At 48.0% G+C, this 19,547-nt stretch overlaps 1 protein-coding gene across 1 annotated transcript in view; it reads right to left on the reverse strand.

The window, feature by feature from the left end:
- Positions 1–2,908: 2,908 nt before the first annotated feature.
- Positions 2,909–19,547, reverse strand: part of NAV2 (neuron navigator 2) — a 406,855-nt gene continuing 390,216 nt past the window's right edge. Inside the window, exons 32-38 of the mRNA XM_036494526.2 lie at positions 18,736–18,971; positions 16,367–16,521; positions 16,060–16,131; positions 14,412–14,608; positions 13,568–13,686; positions 9,403–9,606; positions 2,909–6,237 (exon numbers count right to left, since the gene is read on the reverse strand). Of these exons, the coding sequence (XP_036350419.2) occupies positions 6,112–6,237; positions 9,403–9,606; positions 13,568–13,686; positions 14,412–14,608; positions 16,060–16,131; positions 16,367–16,521; positions 18,736–18,971 (1,109 nt within the window). The 3' untranslated portion in view covers positions 2,909–6,111. The remainder of the gene's footprint in view (positions 6,238–9,402; positions 9,607–13,567; positions 13,687–14,411; positions 14,609–16,059; positions 16,132–16,366; positions 16,522–18,735; positions 18,972–19,547) is intronic.

Below are 19,547 nucleotides of genomic sequence, written 5' to 3' on the forward strand. Positions count from 1 at the left end.
AATTTAAGAAGATATGATGTTATGCATAACATGTTATGTTATGTTATGTCATATGTAGTATATAAACTAAAATGGAAATGTGAATGGGGTGGTCACAGAATGGGGTTGAGAAATCGCATTTATTTTTAACATGTTGGCTGCTCAATACTATGTCAATTAATTCCATAACGATGTTAATTGTTGCTGATAATATGTTAGTGTTTTTATTTGATCGGGATGATACTCTGCTGGCTCTGCCCTCAGACCAGAGAGGGTCTCCCCAATAAGTAGTTGGACTTGACAGGACTATAAGATGTTGGACTCTATACTTTGCATATGCTTGCTAAGAGGGAATCTCAACTGAACTTGAACTATGGTTATGCAACAAGGTGGAGGAACCCACCATGGGGGGAGGGTGTGGGGAATTGTGGGGAGAATCCCAGTTCCTATGAAATTACAACACAATGTAATTAATGAATAAATTAATAAAAAATAAAATAAAAATTAAAAAAAAAAAAAGAAAAGAAATGTGTACCCTTTTCTGGAAGGCAGTGGTCTCACACTGATGCCTTTCCAAGCTGGTGCTTCAGTAAAGCTTTTAAGAGAATAATGTAACCTCCAGTTTTGTAGTGGGGACCAGCGGATCCCATTATGAGTCCTTTGTCAAGTTCCTTCTCCATGAAATGGGGTCTTTGTTCCAAGACATTATGCACAATTCCATGGAGTAACGCAGGCAGGTTGGGGTTGAGGATTATGCAATCTTTTCCCTTGAACTATTTGTCATTCAGGTCCTCAGCCATCATCTGATGCCTTTCAAGATTCATTAGGAGGGAGTTGGATCGGAAGCAGAGCAGCTTGGGACTCAAGTGGGCACTCAAATGGGATGTTGGCATCCTAATGGCAGTTTAACATGATGTGTCACAGCACCAACCTATAAATTCACATTTTTAATTTTATATTTTACAAAATTTTAAGTACCCTTACATAAGTTCAATTGATTTTTTGAGTACTGATTTTGAAATCTTTGTATTATTTCTAATAATTTATCTGAAATCTATGGATTTTCTGAAAACATGTTATCTATGAGTGAACATTCTAACATCCTTTTCAATTCTCATGATTTGTTTTTCTTGTTTCTCTATATTGACTATGTCGACTATGGGTTGGTGCCATGGTATAGTAGGCTAAGCCTCCACCTGCAGTGTTGGCATCCCATTTGGGTGCTGATTCATTTCCTGGCTGATCCACTTCCAATCCAGTTCCCTGCTTATATGAACTGGGAAAGCAGTGGAGGATGGTTCAAGTTCTTGGATCCCTGCACCCATATGGGAGATTCAAAAGAAGCTCTTTGCTCCTGGTTTCAGACTGGCTCAGCTCCAACCATTGTGGCCATTTGAGGAGTGAATTACCAGACTAAAGATCTCTTTCTCTCTCTCTGTCTTTCCTTCTCTCTGTAACTCTGCCCTTTAAATAAAAACGAATCCTTAAAAAAGAGAGAGGAGAATCTGTCTCTTCATCTAAGAGGGAGAATGCTTAATATTTTACAATTAAATATGATCCCTTCCATGACCCTTGCTTTTAAATATTCTTGGTAAATATTTGAAATACACTGATTGTGGCCTTGTGAAAAACCCTGAGGTGGAGTGTCCCAGCCATGACATGGCAGGCTCCTGAGCCACAGAAACCATGAGAAAACATTGCTTTAAAGCTGCCCTGTTTAGGAGTGAATCGCTGTGTGGCTGTGGGTCAACCAAAGCAGAAAGGATGTGTAATCTGGAGTGCTTTCCCCAAAGTCCAGCCCAAGACGCTGCCTAGTCTAGCAGAAAGAACATGGGCTGCAGTTAGAGGTGGTGTCTGCTACTTACTTACCTCGGTTTTCTCACCTGTAAGATGGAAATAACACACTCGCCTCTCAGATGCTTTCTGCTTAAAAGGGACGAAGTGAAACTCCGTAGCCACTGAAGCATGTGGTTTCTTTCAAGAGTCATCTGGTTCACCGTGACCTTGTGTGGAGACTGTTTCCTAGCGAATATCAGAACAGATGGTATAGCAATATGACAGAATGGCTCACTCAGGAAATCTTGGAGTTTAGGACATTTTGCTGCCTAAGAATTGTCCCAATTGCTCTTCACTTCACAGACACTACAAACGACCCACACTGCATAAGCATGGATTCTTATCTCAGTGGTGAGGCAAGCTTCGAATGGCTAGCCATTTCGGGGCACCTGCAGTGGAGCCAGCAGTGTGGGACCCCTCTCTTTATGACCCTTTACAGTTTGAGCTGCTCTTGTGGCAAGTGAGTGCTAAGACAGGATGTTCCCTCCCACAGCCTTGGGATGGGGGCCTTGCATCAGCAGGGTACCCCAGCCAGGCAGGGTTTGGAGTTAAAGGTGAGGCTGCAGCTCCAGGTTGTTACCTCTCAGCTCTGGATTCTCCAGGAAGTCTTCCTCTGACCTGCTTCTCTTCTGTCTTGTAAAATGAGAGTAAGAACACCTCCCACTTTGCAGCTTATAACACAGGATTGGGCCACGCGATTAGGTACTCAAATAATCACAGCAAAATTTTTCTCATGCTAAGGTATTGATTGAGGGGCAGGAGGGGGAAATGATGGACATGGAAATTGTGTGACTCTTTGGAGTGTGGTCCAGAGACCTGGGCACTGGCATAGCCTGGGATGGAAATGGCAACTCTCTCTAGAGCCACCTGGACCTCCTGGCCAGCATCTAGACAGCCAAAGCTTGTGAAACTAGAACTGTGCGTTCTTAACAAGCTCCACCACCGTGGCAATGGCAGAGGCTGACAAAGATGGGCTTTGCCATCTTCGTAAGATGTCCCGTCTGCTGCATCTAGAATAGAATAAGAACCTAGGGCACAAGACTGAACTTGAGTGAGGACATGTACTAGCACAGATGAGGCAAACCACCAATGTGAATAAATAAGCATCAATTTTATTGAATCATGAATAATTTAAGACTGGTACAATCATCGCCTTTATTCTCTATGACATGGGTCCTGATCTCCAGCGGATCATGGCAAATCCAAAAAAACAAAAACCTCATGACAAATGAAACTTAAATAGGGAGGGAGGGAGAGAGGGAGGAAGGCAGGGCACTCAGGAAGGAAACCAACCGTACACAAAATACTGAGTTCCTAGTTTTCTCTTTAAAAATGGCTAGAAAAAATTCATCAAAATGCAGCACTTTAATTATTTACAATTTCTATGTTACAATGAAAAAATGTACATCTTATAGAACATATTTCATAAACTGCTCCACTGGAAACAACTGGATCAAAACAGCAAACCTTCCACTGAATATCCACAAAGTTGGATTATTTTTCCTTTTGAAGTAGATTGCCACAGATTTGAATACAAAGAATTCTGAAGCATAAGCAACAAACAATAAAATTGAAAATGTCCCCAAGATGCAAAGAAGGTCGAGACAAGTCACATTCCTTGTCCCATTCCCACCCCGTCCCCAACCTTAAAGGAATTCCCATTTCATTCATGGCCTGTAGAATTCTTGGCAATTTGGGAAGAAAACTTTTGGCTTCCATTGGTAACTCAACATGTTGCATAGAATTTCATACTTTTCTAAATATGCCTAACTGCAGAAAAAGGCAAAATGGAAGCATTTCAGACAGAGCCCTAAAGGAGTTCAAAGTCACTTTGTCAAAGGTGAGAAACACTAAAATAAATTATGACCCAAGCAAGAAGCATGCACGCTAGACAACCCTGCTTCCCGAAACTTTAGGAAGGACACTGAGTTGTGAATCGTACGAGGGCTACCTTGAAGTCACCGTTGACCAATCAGGCAGCCTGGGCCCAGTGAGAGGGAAGTCTGTAGGAGAGGGACGAAGAGAAAGAGGAGGCGTGGGAAGAGAACAATTTCAAACAAGATTGGCAGGTGTCTACTTACAAGGCGACTGGGAAAACTGCCCACAAGGAGAGGTGGAGCCCACCTTCCCACCCTGGGGTCCCAATTCACAGTACAAGAGTATAAGGTCATTGCTGGGAGATACATGGTCAGAGAAAGGCCACTCTCAGGTATACCAGAAGCTTTAGGTATTTGGCGTTCCTCTTCCCCAGTCATAGGTTAAATCTATGGTTTCAATGTTCAGTTAAAAAAAATTAAAAATAAATAAAAGGATAAAACAAGCTCACACCCAGACGACTGACAGAACCAGGGCAGAGCAGAGTCCGAGTGTACGGCAGGGTCTGTTGCTGAAGGCTTTCTATCCACCAGCTGGCGGACACGGTCTTGGATGGGATGTGAGCAGTTTCAGGTCAAGGTCATCCGGGAGGAAAAGACACCATGGGACGAAGCTTCAGGAACAGAAACACAAACGTGGCATGAAAACCCTGATCACTGACAGAGACGCCCTCATTGGGATCTGAGAAAGACTCTTTGCAAAACAGAAGCAACGGACACATCTACCACACTTAGGATGCAGACGCAGAATGCTGGCTCTCCACCAAGCGTGTGCCAGCAATGTCATGGAGACCGGGGGGGATTCTTGCCTTTTCCCTGTGTGGGACAGACCACTGTGCAGGCAGGCTGTCAGCTGGAGACTGCTCTCAACTAAAACATGGATCCTTCGTTGCTTTTTCTTCCCCTCACCCCCAGGGTCACACATCCATACAAAAGAGTTCTAGATGAGAAAAGTCACAGCGATTTGAGTTCTCCTAACGAACAAATGACACTTTTTTTTTCTTTTTTTAGCCCTGTTTGCTTTGATAGGGAAAACAAAATGAAACAAAAAAACCCCACACAGGCACAACACTCATGGAAATGAACATGGTGAGTACAAAACCAGTAAGGCATCACTTTGGGAAGGTCAGCACCGAAGAGGCTGGGCAAGGCTCGTCTGGACTGGGCAGAGGCGGCGGCAGGGGGGAGGGGCTGCCCTCCGTGGCACAGCTGTTTCGGCTGGTGGGTCGGTGGCGCCGGGTCTGAGGAAAGTGCACGGTTTCTGCAAGGTGACCTCGCCACCCACCAGAAGCAGCTGGGGTTGGGACGTTTGAGGTGTCAGCCTGCGCTCCCCATCCTCAAGGATGAGGAGGAAAGGCAAGGCTCACCCCCCAGGTTATTTCAAGGACACAGATACCCCCAGGCCCAGTCAAGGAGGCAAGTGTGTAGATCCATGAGGACAGACAACGAAAAATCAAAACTGAGCAGGACCAAACTGAAACTCAACTCCTGAGGCTCCCTACTTCCACCAAAGGATTGATTCTGACCAAGAGAGGGAAGGAAGAAAAACAGTCTTGAAAATCAACAAGAAACTCAATCTCATTTGCAAGGGGTGATGAGTTCTCCAAAGCAGAAACAATTCTCACTGTACACAGTGCTTACAGAAAATAAAAACCTGATTCATTTGTCTATAGTAAGGGAACAGACACATGCGGTTCTGCCTTTTTAGCTGTACCTGCCAGCTCACCTTTTCACTCTGTCATTCACTCTCAAGGGCTAATTGGTGGCTGATGGGGCCTGTAAAGGGCTGAACTGGAACAGGCAAAATATATCTCAGGAAAAGGGAGCACCATTTAAAAAGAAATAATAATAAAAAAGCACGGTTTCTTTTCTCCGAAGGGTTTCCTGCATTGAGGCTCTGTAATATGTTGAGTGTGACCAAAGCAAGTGCCCTGGTTAGCACCAGATCTCTCCAAGGCCAGCTAGGTGTGGTGCTGGTGGAGAGACCTAGGGGGTCTCAGCCCTAGGGAGCTATGCTTTCTCCATTTCCAACTTTGTCCCAGTCTCTCCCATCTCAGGGCGGCTTATGGCAGGGTGCTGTTCGATTTCAGAGCTTCGGGTGGGTTCTTTCCATCTCCATGGTAATGATCCCTTCCCGAGAAGTAGCTTCAGTCTTACGGAGGTCACAGCAACAAGACAAAACTGAAAATGACAGGGAAAGACAAAGTAGTGCAGTTGTCACTGTGGAAGGAGGTGGGTCCCAGGCGGCTAGCCCAGGACACCTGCACCAAGGTCGAGGCAGAGGAATGAGGGGTCTTGGGATCCTGCAGCTCTGGGGCTACGGCTGGAGGTTGGCTCAGGAAGTCGATTCAGGATACTGTGGAGGATGCAGATGGGGCAGAGTGAGGAGACGTGGAGGAGGGCAGGCTCCAGGCCCAGCCCGTCACAGCGTAGACTCCAGGGACGAGTCCAGGATGTCATCCTGATGGCTGTTGCTGTTGGAGTCGCTGTCATAGCTCTGGGGGCTAGAGTAGTTGGCGGCCTCCTGCAGCCTCATCAGCATATTCATCTGAGGAAAGAGCAGGGTAGTGTGAGCAGCATTCAGCCCAATCACTGCCCTCCCCTGGCCTCCCAGACACTCACACCACCTCCTATGCACTCACCCCCGGACTCCAGTGGAGGCACAGCGCAAGGGCTGGGTTCTATACCAAGCTTCTAGGATTCAAATCTCAGCTCCAACACTAACCATCTGCATGATCTTGGGTAAGTTGCTTAGTCTCTTTCTACCTGCTTCTTATTGGTTGTAAGAAACCCATCCCATTATGTTATAATATGGATTGTGTCAAGACACAAAAGAGTGCTAAACACACAATCCTTACTGAATCTATTTTCTCTGGCACGAACACATCTTAACCCAGGTGTGCATGGCTGGGCAAAGATGCTGGTCTAAGGACCCTGTACCCAGAACATGAGTATCAGCATCACTGACAAAGGAAGTCATTTTCATGTCGGGGGAAGCAGACAGCCTCACTAAGCTGCCTCTGGCTAGAAGTCAGTCTGGAGGCAACTGTGCACTTTAGCCACTGGTAAAAAATCCCTGGTCACAGGGTGGGAAGTGCTCCTAAGCATGGCCTCTGACTGCAGGGAGGCCCAGAAATGTTTGGACCATCATGTGTCTGAGCCACTAGTTCCCCATCTGCAGAACAGGAGGCCGGCAGTTGCTACCTCATGGGGATGACATGGAGACAAAGTGACGCAAGTGTGAGACCCTTAGAAGCCGAGCTGGCCTGACACATGGGTGTGTGTAATAAACGCTTACCCAGCTTAGACACTGGAGACAGGGTTCTTGACTCTTCTCTGGGAGTAGAGACTAAAAACTGCTTTCATTTTCTCTGTAATTAGAAGCTGTATGCATTTTGCATTTCATCTAGCTTATCTAGCAGGTAAGTTAGGAAGCGAGGGCCAAGGCTGGGCTGTGGTGCACTGGGGTAAGATATCCAACTGTCCATCCAGACGTGCTGCAGAGTCTACCCAGCATAGTCAGGCTACAGGGGCCACAGAGGAGGCCCCGTCCGCTCAAGTCTACCCATCCAGGCTCAGGGAAGTAGAGGAGAGAGTAAATATAATGGACAATCCTTGACAGCTGGGCTTATTTATTCATTCTCAATTGCTCCTGGTGTACTGTTGCCTGTGGTTCTAAAACAAAGGCGGCTGCTAGCCTCAGGGAACCCTCTGTCTTGCCACAGACAGATGTCAGTGAATGTCAGAGCTATAATGAAGACCTATGGCTATGAGAAGGGAACAGAATTTGGGAGATATACCAGACATCCAACTTGGAAACTGGGGGGGCAGCTGGATTGGCGCAGCTGCCTTCCATGGGCCGGGTCCTGAGCTCCATAGCACAAGTGTTCTTGGCTGAAGAGAATCATCTGTGGGCTAACTATTCTCAGCCCCAGACAGCCTAAACTGTGCTTACATAAATTAACACCTCCTCAGTTCACTCCTACCCTTAATACCCCCATGACCTTGGCCTTTAGCAAGGTTATCATTAGAAATGGCTTGTCTAAATAGGTTTCTTTCCTCTGGCAAACCACTATTGTCAACATTGCCAACTGTTCTGTACACAGAAGAACACACAATGAATCGTTTTAGAACAGGGATGTGGCACATGCAGCCCACAGGCCATGTAAGGTCCATGGAATCACTTGGTTTGGCCCTGCCAAGACAACTGTAGGTGGGATTTGAAATTCAAGAAATCTACGGCAGGCTAATTTTTAAACTGATCATTTTGTGTGGCCTGTGGATGGTGTTATAAAATATTCAGATGGCCCTTGGCAGAGAAAAGGCTTCCCACCCCCACATTAGGATATTGCTCGTTTACATCCTCAGTAGTCCACCAATCACTGTGAAGGCAGAAAACCTATTATTATATTTTTATCAAGCAAATCAGTGAGTCACTGGGGAAGTTGTTTTTACTCGCATTACATCTTTCATGAATACTTTCTTTCATTAGGTAATGCGACTAACAATCTCTGTTGTGTTTTTCTTTTTGCCATAGTTGCCAAGAAAGTTAGGGGATGAGTTTAAGACATGCTAATTGTCATTGAGCTGTGGGAGGTTTGGGTGTGTTTGCTTCCTTCTTCTTCTAGATGGCTTTTGATTTGGTAGGAATTCAGCAGATGACCATGTCTGGGTACTGTAATTGAAAGACACTCTGTCGCTGGGGCTGGTGTTCTGGCCCAGCAGGGAAAGCCACCTTCTGCAACACTGGCATCCCTGGCTGCTCAACTTCTGATCAGGTCCCTGCTAATGCACCCGAGAAGGCCGTGGAAGAACAGGGCTGCTGCCATTCTTGTGGGAGACCTGCATGAAGCTCCTGGTGTCTGGCTTTAGCCTGGTCCAGCCCTGATCGATGCAGCCATTTGGGGAGAGAACCAGTAGATGAAGAAGATTTGCTTTCTCACTCTTTTTAACTCTACCTTCCAAATCTCTGTCTCTCTCTCTCTCTTTCTCTCTCTCTCTATATATATAAAATATGTATATATATATTATGTATATATATGGATTAATATATTCAGTAAGATTTCCTCTTCTCAAAAAAAGATTTAGTCATTTTTATTGGCTCTTCCATCCCCTGGTTCACTCTCCCAAGTGGTCAAAACGGCCAGGGTTGAGCCAATCCAAAGCCAGGAGCCAGGAGCTTCTTCCTGGTATCCCACGTGGGTGCAGGGTCCCAAGACTTTGGGTCATCCTGTACTGTTTTCTTAGGCCGCAAGCAGGGAGCTGGGTGGGAAGTGGAGCAGTTGGGACAAGAACCAATGCCCTTATGGGATCCTGGGTGTGCAAGGCAAGGATTTATCCACTGAACCATGGCATCGGGTCAAATATGTCTTTTTTAAAAATGAAAAAAGCTGTTATTACTAGCTCAGGTATTCTTGAAAGGACCTTTGCAGCTTTAAGAATGGCAGAGAAAGATACATAAGCAACATCGAAGACACAGTGACTCCCTTTCCTAGCCAGGCACCCTAATTCAGGTCCTCCTAGCCTCCGGGAGTCCCTCCTGCCTTCAGGGCTCTTCTCACCTTTGTCTTGGGCTTCTGACCCTCAGTGCTGTCTTGCCCTGCTTGGTTATCAATGGGAGATAACAAAGGAGTTTCCAGAGAGTCTTGTATCATGCCCAGAATACAGAAAGCACTCCATGAAGGCTGAGCTGAGTGAAGAGCTGAGAACTCACCAGTGGGTCTCCTTCAGCATCACTGGGAGGCACCTGCTTGCTCGCGGAGCCCTCCCGAGGCATGGAGTAGCCGTCGAAGCCGACATCTTCCGGCCGGAGTTGCAGCAAGGGAGGCCACTCGTGCTGCTGTGGGCTGGCTGCCCACGGGTAGGTGTCCATCACCCACTTGGCGGGATCTTCCCAGGGAGCGCGCCTCCCGTAGAGCTGAGAATGACAAAAAACAAAACAAAACAAAAAAAAAACCCTTGGTCTACAAAAGTGTGCTGAGCTCTCTTACAGCCTGGATTCTGTAGCTTCCCAAATCACTCTCCAGACCAGCACCACTTCCAAAACTTCCATCCTAAGTAGTCATCTGAGACATACAGAGCTCAAGGTGCTAAACAGCAAAGCAACGAATGGGAGCTTGTGGTTACAAGCTTTGACCTGTGGCTGAGCTTGATCTCATCTTAGCTCACCAACCCACTCACCTCTAAGCCTTGGTGGTCCAATTTGGAACACTGGCCCTTGGAGGGGGTTGAGTAGAGGGATCACCACCCATATTGGAGGCATTTGCCAATTTTCATGGGGTAAACACTCCCACCAGAGTGGATTTGAAACTACAAACCTGCTACCACTGAATAAGGTGTCAACTCTCAGCTTTTAGTGCCAGCTCCAGCATCCCATTAGGTGTATCCAACCCAAGAATCACCTCTCCATACACATGCAAACTGAAGGCCAGTCAGCCACTTTGCTGGCAAAGGTCACAGAGCCTTGCTTCAGTAAAGGCCCATTGCCTGAACATGGTCTGCCTCTCAGAGTCCCTCTGTAGTTGTGGATCCTTTACACAGCAGAGACTAAGAAAGGCTGCACATGGGCAGTGAAGGAACTCCTGTCCAGTGATGGACTTGACAACTGACTGTGACAACCAACTTGCTTTTGAAATAGTAAGCTACACTATCACTTTTTAACATTTTATTTCTTTTATTTAAAAGGGAAAGTGGGTGGGGTGGAGGAAAAACAGGGGCACAGGGAAGAAGAAAGAGATCTTAAATCTGCTGGCTCATTCCTTGAATGCTTCCAATAGCCAGGGCTAAGCCAGGTCAAAATCAGAGGCTTGGAATTCCGTCTGGATCCCCAGTATGGGTGGCAGGGACCCAAGCTCAGGAACCATCACCTGGTGCTTACTAGGCACATATCCACAAGAAGCTAGGATCAGAAGTAGAGCAAAGACCTGAACACAGAACTCCAATATGGTGTGCAGTGTCTCAAGTGGTATGTAAACTGGGTGGGGCGACAGAGTCAGGTGCCTAGCTCTCTGCCACTCTCACTCCTCTCAGGTGTAAGATTCCTGGGAGGGTGGAGGGGGCAGACACACTGACTGTGGTCGCCTATCTTCCCCCACTCCAGTCCTTCTGCTATTGCCTGGGTCCCAGGGTCTTTGTACCCAAAGGTCTCATGCAGGAGGTGTACCTCCCAGAATCACAGAGGAAGCTGCCTGGCCAATGTATTCTCCCCATTTTTTATCACAGCTGCCCAGATTTGGTTTCCTGCCTGGGGTCTGTCTCTCTGTCAGCAAAACCTGACGCCAGCACTTTGAGAGCCCATCATGCCTTCATGGAGCATCGGGCCAGGTAGTCTGCAAATGACAGCTCTTCCTTGCTGACCCCACCTGGCATTGTGTGGAGGCCTTTTGAGCTTCATTGCAGACAGTCTAAAAACACACTCTTCCAGTGCCAGCTGCTCAGTGTGTGCAGATAGGGGACCTAAGGCCCAGAGGCGGGAAACTTGCCCAACGTCTACAAGCTGTCAGGGCAATCTGACAAAAGGTCTTCCCCTCCACAGGTCCTGCTGCCTGTAGGCCCCAGGCCTGCCCTGGCCACAGCGATCTTCTGAGCTCCTCTGTAGACTTCTGACACTTTAGCAAGTGCTCCTGATGACAACTCCAGAGCAGAACAGGGCTGGGGCCTGAGTCATAAGACAAACGCATGAGAGATGCCTGCTAACACCGTCCATGAGAACAGAAAATATTTTCACAAGCTTCACCTCTTCGCCACTGGACATGTTCAAGTTCAGGTAATGAATAGCTGGGTAAGTACCATGGCGAGCAAAGGAAATAGCAGAGAGTTCCTGGCTCCGCTGCACGGCCCCCAAGGGCAGGAGCAGAGACAGGCAGGTAGAGAGGACATTCATTTTCCCCAGGACAGGGAGAGAGCTTGGCATCCCTCAGGTTACAGAGAAAGGAAATGGGATAACTTGGAGCCAAGATGTTGGACACTGAAATCTGGTCACTGTGAGCCTGGTAGTATATGGGACCATCAAGGTACACAGTAGGAAAGCACCTCCAAGCAGGACACACCCTCATGCGCTTACTAATCCCACCAAAGAAAGATTCTGAAACCCAAACTGCAGAGCTACCTGAAATCCACTAGGGGGTGATCCCATACTTCCTCCAGGTAGATGTGTTTGCCGGCAGGGTTGTGGAAGCTGACCGTGAGTTTACAGCAGGAAGGTTCTCTGTTCTCTACCATCAAAAGCAGTTCCCCTTACCTGCAATCCTGTCAGAATCCACTCTAGAGCCTCTGCCTCTTTTCAGATCCTAACCTCGGGCCTGCAGGGTGCTTCCTCCATGGCCACCCTCCTGGGTTGGGTGAGGACCCAGTGAGCCTGGCAGTGTTGGGCACACAGCAGGACATTTCACAGGGTGTGGGAAAATACAATGAAAAGCTTATGCGGAGGGAAACAAACCTTTGAGATCTACACATAAGTTTTTGCATAAAGCGCATTTTCTGGATGGAGTTACAGAGTCAGGTCTATACATTCCAGTCAGGCCTGGCCTCTAACTCTTGTTACATCACACCCCACTTGGGGAACTTAGTAGGACTCAAAATCTTCCAGAAGCCTCAGTTTCCACATCTGTAAGGAACTAAATGAGATGATTTTCATCAGGCCGGAGTTAGAGCAGAACAGAGGTTTGAAATGAGACAGGCAGTAAGAACCGAGTAACTGGGGATGTTTCACTGGTCTAAGAAAATAGGAAGGCTGGGTGGCGGTTGGGGTTTGTACTAATAAATCAATCTGACTAAATTGTGGCCAATTTCCCTGGGCCAGCAACTCTACCTACCAAGAGAGATGCCATTGCAAAGATCTTAAATTGTTCACCCCTTCTGTGCATTGATAGAGCATTGCTAATCAATGACTTGGTGCTGGCCCCCAAACGCTGCTGCTTTCTTGCTTTGCAGTGTACACGCTCCTGTGCAGTGAAATACCTGTCACATGAGGCACAATACCTTCCTCTTGAAATCCCTTTGATGAGTGTCTCTGAAGACCATTGCCATTGCTACATGCTTCTGTCTTTCAAGAAGATGAGAGTAAACCAACATTAAAAAGACAAACATAAGGTAAGTTTGGGACTGGTGTTGTGAAGCAGCAAACTAAAGTCACCACTGCGATGCTGGGACCCTATTTTAGAGAACTGGTACCAGTCCTGGCTACTCCATTTCACATCCAACTCCCTGTTAATGTGCCTGGGAAAGCAGGAGAATATGGTCCGAGTACTTGGGCCCCTGTCAACCATGTGGTAGATCTGGATGCAGTTTTGAGCTGAGAGCTTTGTTGTGGCCATTTGTGGAGGGTACCAGTGGCTGGGAGATCTCTTTCCACCATTTCCTTCCTCCCTATCACTCTGCCTTTTCAAATATGAGAACATATAGACCTTTTAAAAAGAAAGCAAAAGTTTAAAGAAGAAAATCAGAGATAAAAACAAAAAACTCTCTGCCCAAATCCCAGGACTACTCTCGGGTTTGTCTCAAAGAATAGATATGAGGATAATACTGCAAAATGTGAAGTGCCACACATGTACGCATACACACACACACACACAGACACACACACAAGTGCTTATTATATCGAGCACTTCATACCCATGATCTCATTCAATCCTGACAACATTTCTTTGGGGCAGGACCGTGTTAATCAGCCCCTTCTATCAATGAGGACACTAAGGCGCACATACAGTAAGTGACTAGCCTGAAGCTAGTATGCTAACAGCAACAGAGCCCAGCTTTGCAACTGAGCACCCCTGTACTGTGCTACAGACTAAAGGCCTCACCAGGATGGGGCCATCACCTCATCTGGGCCCAGAAAGGTCCCTTGGCTTTGTAGAGACCAGCAATGGTGCACAGCTCACCTGGAGGCCCTCTCGCACGGCTTCCAGGAGGTAGGGGATGATAGAGTAGTTCCATAAGTCTGTGAACCACACCCTCGAGCCGTCCACATCAATGGGGCATGACAGGAAGAGCCTGGGCCCTGCGAAGCACAATGAAGACACATGAGAACAGAAATGGGAGTGTGGCATGGCAAGCCGGGACCGCGCCACCCCTCCCAGGACACAGCACAGGGTTTTCTGGGCAGTGGCAGGGCTGAGCACACACACTGGAACAGTTTGATACACTTGTTTACCCTGGGTCTCTTTGTCCTTGAGAAAATTATCCCAAAGACAGTATGTTCGCTGTGCTATGAATGAATTCCGACCTGCAGAAATGGAGGACCCAAAGGGGTCCTTTCTGCCTACATCTGATTATTTTGGGGCCTTTCACAATAATCTTGAATACTGAAGAGATGGTGTGAAGTGAGAAGAAAGGAACATACCATGCAGACACTGTGGACACATGATCACACTGTCTATGGATGGGCAAGGACAGAAGAAACAAGCTCTAACTAAAGGGCTTATGTCAGCTAGGTGGGACGACAGGCAATCTTCTCTCTTGTAGGCCCATTAGCTTAAGCAATGTTGTCACAACCACTGTTAAAGCCAAACCCTCCCCTGAGGGCAGTTTCAATCTGCAAGACACTTGGGCATTGGGCGACCATGCTGGTCACTGTGACCTGTGTCATCTCAGCCTGTGGTTGCCTCTTGCCTCCTGCATATCACTGCGGATGGTCTAGCATCTTACAAGTTGCAGTCCTGGCCAGGGCCCAAGGAAAGTCTTCCCCGCAATCCCCACCTTGAGCCCACCCAGCTGTCCACTTACCAATGGTGACATCTGAGGAGCTGTGGGCCTCCAGGAAGCGGTTGAGGTGATGCCAGACCTTAGGAATCCAGTCAATGATCTTGACCAGCTCCACATTCCGCACCCGCCCACTGATTTCCGTCTCCATGAGCTTCCTCCTTAGGAACCGGCCGAGGAAACCTTTCACGGGCTCCGTGTGGTTGGCACAAAGCACCCACCTGGTGGAGGGAAGAGGGCAGAAGCCAAGATGTTTTTTAGTATGATGACGGTAAGAAAACAATGCTGAACTCCAGGAGGAAAAGCTAACATGGTCGGTTGCTAAACAGAGGCCCCTGGGTACCAGACACTGAAGCAGGGCACAGATCTCATAACTCACGGGGCCTCAAGGCAATTCTAGCACCATCACCCCCATGTTATAGATAGAAATGCAGAGGGACAGGCAGGCTGTGTAACTTGTCCAGGATCAGACCCTTAACAGCAAGGCAGTAGGGCTCTACTCTCTGAGATCTATCCACTGAGGCACACTTCCTCTTGGGCTCAGTGTCAGGCTCTGGGACTGTAACAATAGCTAAGACCAGTCTCTGTCCCATCAGGTTCTCCTGGTAACACGCAGCAGCGACTAAGAGGATCAGGGAAGGATCTCCGAGGGGGCCTCTCTCACCAGAGGACAATGGAGCAAGTACCAGAAGGCAAGGCAGGTGTGGAAGTTGGGGTAGGATGTGGAACACACTGCAGCCTCTACAGAGAGAACTGTGGGACATCTGAGGCAACTGCCAGAGGTTCCAGACTGGAACCTAAGTGTACATGTGACCTGCCCACTCCAGCAGCCCAGCTTTCGTTATGGAGGTAATGGAGCTGCTAAGGGCTCTAGGGTCAGACCTGCCACAGATTCCAAAAGGGAATGTCACAGTGCAGAGGCCAGCCTGTGGCAGTATAGATGACTGCAACGGTGCTCCGGGAGATGGTGTGGCAGTGATGAAGGAGAACTTGTAGCACAATTAGGAGAAAGCCAGGAGATGGCTAGGACTGGAACAGCATGGAAGTGAAGTAACCTGTAGGAGTTGACAATTCTAGGTTAACTACAGTGCACACGCACTGAAACAGACCTCACTCCAAGATGCCTGCAAAGTGGCCAGTGAAAACAGCCAGTGCTGGTGGGGACTGTCCTGGTCCAGGAGATGGCTCCTCATTCTCACCCAAGGTCCAAGACAGGAGAGGCTCAGGATAGGGTGAAAGAGGACAGAAACGATACAACCTTGGAGGAAAAAGTAGAATGGGAGAGTCCCTGATGTTGAGACAGGGAATTCTTGCTGACTAGGGGCAGAGATGCAACATCTACAACACATAGTGATAATGTGATGTTGTGTTAAAAGCTGTCTCCTTGACATTGCCCCAGCAGCACGTGGAGTCCAACCTGCCTAGCTGTCTGATCTCGTACTAGGATACTGTATTCCCCAATCTGTAAGAATACAGTTTCCCCAATCTGTAAGAATCATTAATTTAACTTACTGAGGTTGAGATGAAAATTAAAAGTGTTAGGCTGAGAGCAATGCTTACCACAAGGCTCTGGATATAATGAAAACTCTAAAGAGGCTTTTTTACATCTCCTTTCTTGCTTGCTTTCATTGTGATTCCATCATTTAACAGGATATAGGAGGTTATATCTTACCTGAAGTTATGATGAAGCTGCAGATTGGGAGTGGAAGAGGTAGCCTGGTTCATTGTGCCGATGATGTAAGGGCTGTGGGGGAAAATAAATGAGAATAAAGCTTGTGGGAAAAGCCCAGATAGAGAAATGAGTGCTTGCAGGGTCTGCAGGGAAGCAGGTGGACATCAGGCTGACTTTTCTCCACCCCCTCACCCCCCAACATACATGCACTGCTTTACCAGCACCCTGGCCCAGGCCACCGCATGCATAGCTGCCCATCAGGGAGCAGTGCTTCCCCACGGTCCACAGGTCTGAACTTGGCCCTTACCATTTATGGTACTTGCAGTTAAGCAGCCCATTGAAGATCTCGCCCAGGGAACTAACGTGATGCAGGTTGTCCAGGATGATGACGAGCGGCATGTCCACTGCATTGTTCTCACTGTTGCACTGATCAGCAAGGTTGGACAAGTACTGGCGCAATTCCTACAGCAACCAGGGAGGCAGGGGGAGGGCTCGCAAGAGTCAGGGACTGGGTCAGGCTGAGGCTGAGAGCCAGCAACTCAGTTGGGGTCTCCCATGTATGTGGCAGGGACTTACACACTTGAACCATCTGCTGCCTCCCAGGGTGCCCACTGGCAAGCAGCTAGATGGGAAGTAGAGGTGGGGGGACTTGAATCCAGCCACTGTGATACGGGTTGCAGGTAGCCCAAGAGGAATGTTAACCACTGCACCAAATGTTCACCCCCACTGGCATGATTTTCAATCCTTGCTCTAGCACTTCTCCAGAAATGTCCACTTTTCTTGATAATTCTTATTATGCCAACTTCCCAGCAGGATCTTGCAGGGAAGTGTCTCATGCATATCCATCCTATTCCAGCACATGTCTGGCAGCTAGATACACAGAAGCCCTCCCTAAGTCAGTGTAGAGGACCCAGAACACATGCATCAGGTGTATTAGTACTGTGCCAGGCACACAGGGGGAGATGCAGCTACCTGCAAGAGGACTCTGGAGGGTGGAAAGGAAGAATTATTTCTGAAGGATGGGTGGACACTGGTCGGCCCAATATTCCTGGGGTAAAGGATGTACAGAATAAAAGGAAGCAGAGGGACCATTGTTGTGACACAGCGGTTTAAGCCACCACCTCCAATGCCTGCATTTCATATGGCCATTGGTTTGAGTCTGGGTTGCTTTACTTCCAGGCCAGCTACCCAATAATGTGTTGGAGAAAGCAGTGGAAGATGATCTAAGTCTTGGGACCCTTACACTTACGTGGGAGACAATGATGAAGCTACTGGTGCCTGGCTTCTGCCTGGCCTAGCAGAGGCCACTGCTGCCATTTGGGGAAGAAAATCAGCAGATGACAGATCTTTCTCTTTCTTAACCTCTCTTTCCGTAATTCTGCCCTTCAAATAAATAAAGCCGAAAGAAATTCCATTCTCTGGTTCATTCTCCAAATGACCCAAATAACCAGATCTGGACTAAGTAGAAGCCAGGAGCCCAGAACTCCCTCTGGGTCTCCCATAAGGGTAGCAAGGGCCCCAGTATTTAAGTACCTAAGCTTTCATTAGCTGCTTGCCAACTGCATTAGCAGGAAGCTGGATGTTAAGAAGTAGAACAGCCAGGACTCAACCTGGAATTCTGCAGGTGCTCTAAGCTGTGGCTTGAACCACTAAACCACAACACTGGCCCCTTTCAACTCCCCTTCACTGTGGGGATCTTGCAACAAAGCATGTGACATGGCACCTTGTGACAAGGTGCTTGTAACCTGGAGCCCACTCTCCCTTGCTCAAAGCCTGTGGTAGATGGTCGGTGATCTATGCTTGGTATGCAGGTGTCTTGCCCACGGGTATATGTGGGGACCTGGCATATACTCCATACCTACATTCTATGAGGGTGCCTTGTCTAACTCACTCAAGGGCCCTCCCTAGAGCTGCTCTCTTGTCCTGCTCCTACATCAAAATCGTGAGTAGCACAGATTCCCTGTCCCACATGTATACTGGCAGAGCTGATTCTGAAGGCATGGAGCCACTTCCCATGCCCCTTTGATGCTCCTGCCCCTTTGCATAGGGTCAGGGGAGTGAACGATTCATCAGTTCTCACACTGCATGGACAAACTCACACTGAATGGACAAACAGGTCTAAGAAAGCACTTCCACAGGCCTTGCCTAGGTCGGGGTCAGACTTCATCCCAGTGGGTTTCCAGCATGTACTGCAGGATGTAGTGCAACCTATTTTCTGGCCATAGCATTCAGGAGTCTAAGACATATCAAATGTGAGTAGCTATTCCACTGCTGAGTACCATCTCAGTGACCTTGAGCTATGACTCCTGCCTCAAGCCTCTTTTTCTCTACAAATTGGAAATCATAAAAACTACTCCCTAGAAGATATCACTGTAAGGAGGTTAGTTTGCTGGTCACGGACTCATCACTCCACCAACGTGAGCTACTGTTACTGTCACTTTGATTGTTAATTTTGCTAATGGGGTGCCGCAAAAGGTTTATTCTGGAAAAACATTAGGCACATGATTAAAGAACTACAGGCGCCAAGCATCAGCATGAATGAGGTAGAGTGATTTAACACAGGTGCAACTTCCTGCTGGAAGGACTGGACTCCAAGACTCCTTCCTGCTCGCCCCAAGCTGACACCTCCCCCTCCCTGTTTTCTGTACCCATCAAAGCTCAAAACGGCCTTCTCACCTTGCTGGACTTGTGGTCCACATTAAAGGTGGCGATCACCCCATCAGTCAGTTCTCGTCCTTCCCGAAGCACCATGTACTCAGACAGACGGTTGGCCAGGTAGGTCTTCCCAGTGCCACTGGGGCCGGAGAGGATGATCCGCCGATGCTCCACCAGCAGCGACACGTAGCGCTGCAGGATGGGCTTGGGAATCAAAGACTCAAACACCAGCGAGTCCAGACTGTTTTCTGCCAGCCCTGAGTTAGAGAGGGAGAGACAGGGACATCTGAGGTTGGTAGGAAGGGGAGTTCTCTAACTGGGAAAGTACTGAAGCTATCTAGTTTCTTGGGAGTCTGCTCACCTGAGACCCTTTTGCTCCTGGGTACACCAGAGGCAGAGGAAACTGGCTGTTCCAGGAGGTCACCTGCCTGCTCATTAGCACACTGTGAAAGTTGTAGCTGATTCTCCCAGATTCACATTCACCTTTGATTGCTGAGCCCCCAGTTCTGGTCTGTCCTCTGCAGAAGCCATTAGGTCCTGGGCCCTGTTTGTTTGGGTTTATTATACCAGTGATGCCTGCCACCGCCTCTACTCTTCGCTCTTTGCTGCCTGCCATGGGCCAGTGCCACCCACACTGAGATGGGCCACAAAGGCAACACCACTTCCATCTCTGAAATGAGGAAAACATGCAAGCCGAGGTTTGAGGACACTAGCAGAGCCGGCTGAAATGCTGCATGTGGAGGCCTCTGTCCTCAGCCACAATGAGTGGAAACTTCTGTCCTTTCTCTGCCTGAGGTGACTTCATTAATCAAAAGATTGTTGACTTTAAAAGA

The sequence above is a fragment of the Ochotona princeps genome, chromosome 4, assembly GCF_030435755.1.
Source record: "Ochotona princeps isolate mOchPri1 chromosome 4, mOchPri1.hap1, whole genome shotgun sequence".
Classification (NCBI taxonomy): domain Eukaryota; kingdom Metazoa; phylum Chordata; class Mammalia; order Lagomorpha; family Ochotonidae; genus Ochotona; species Ochotona princeps.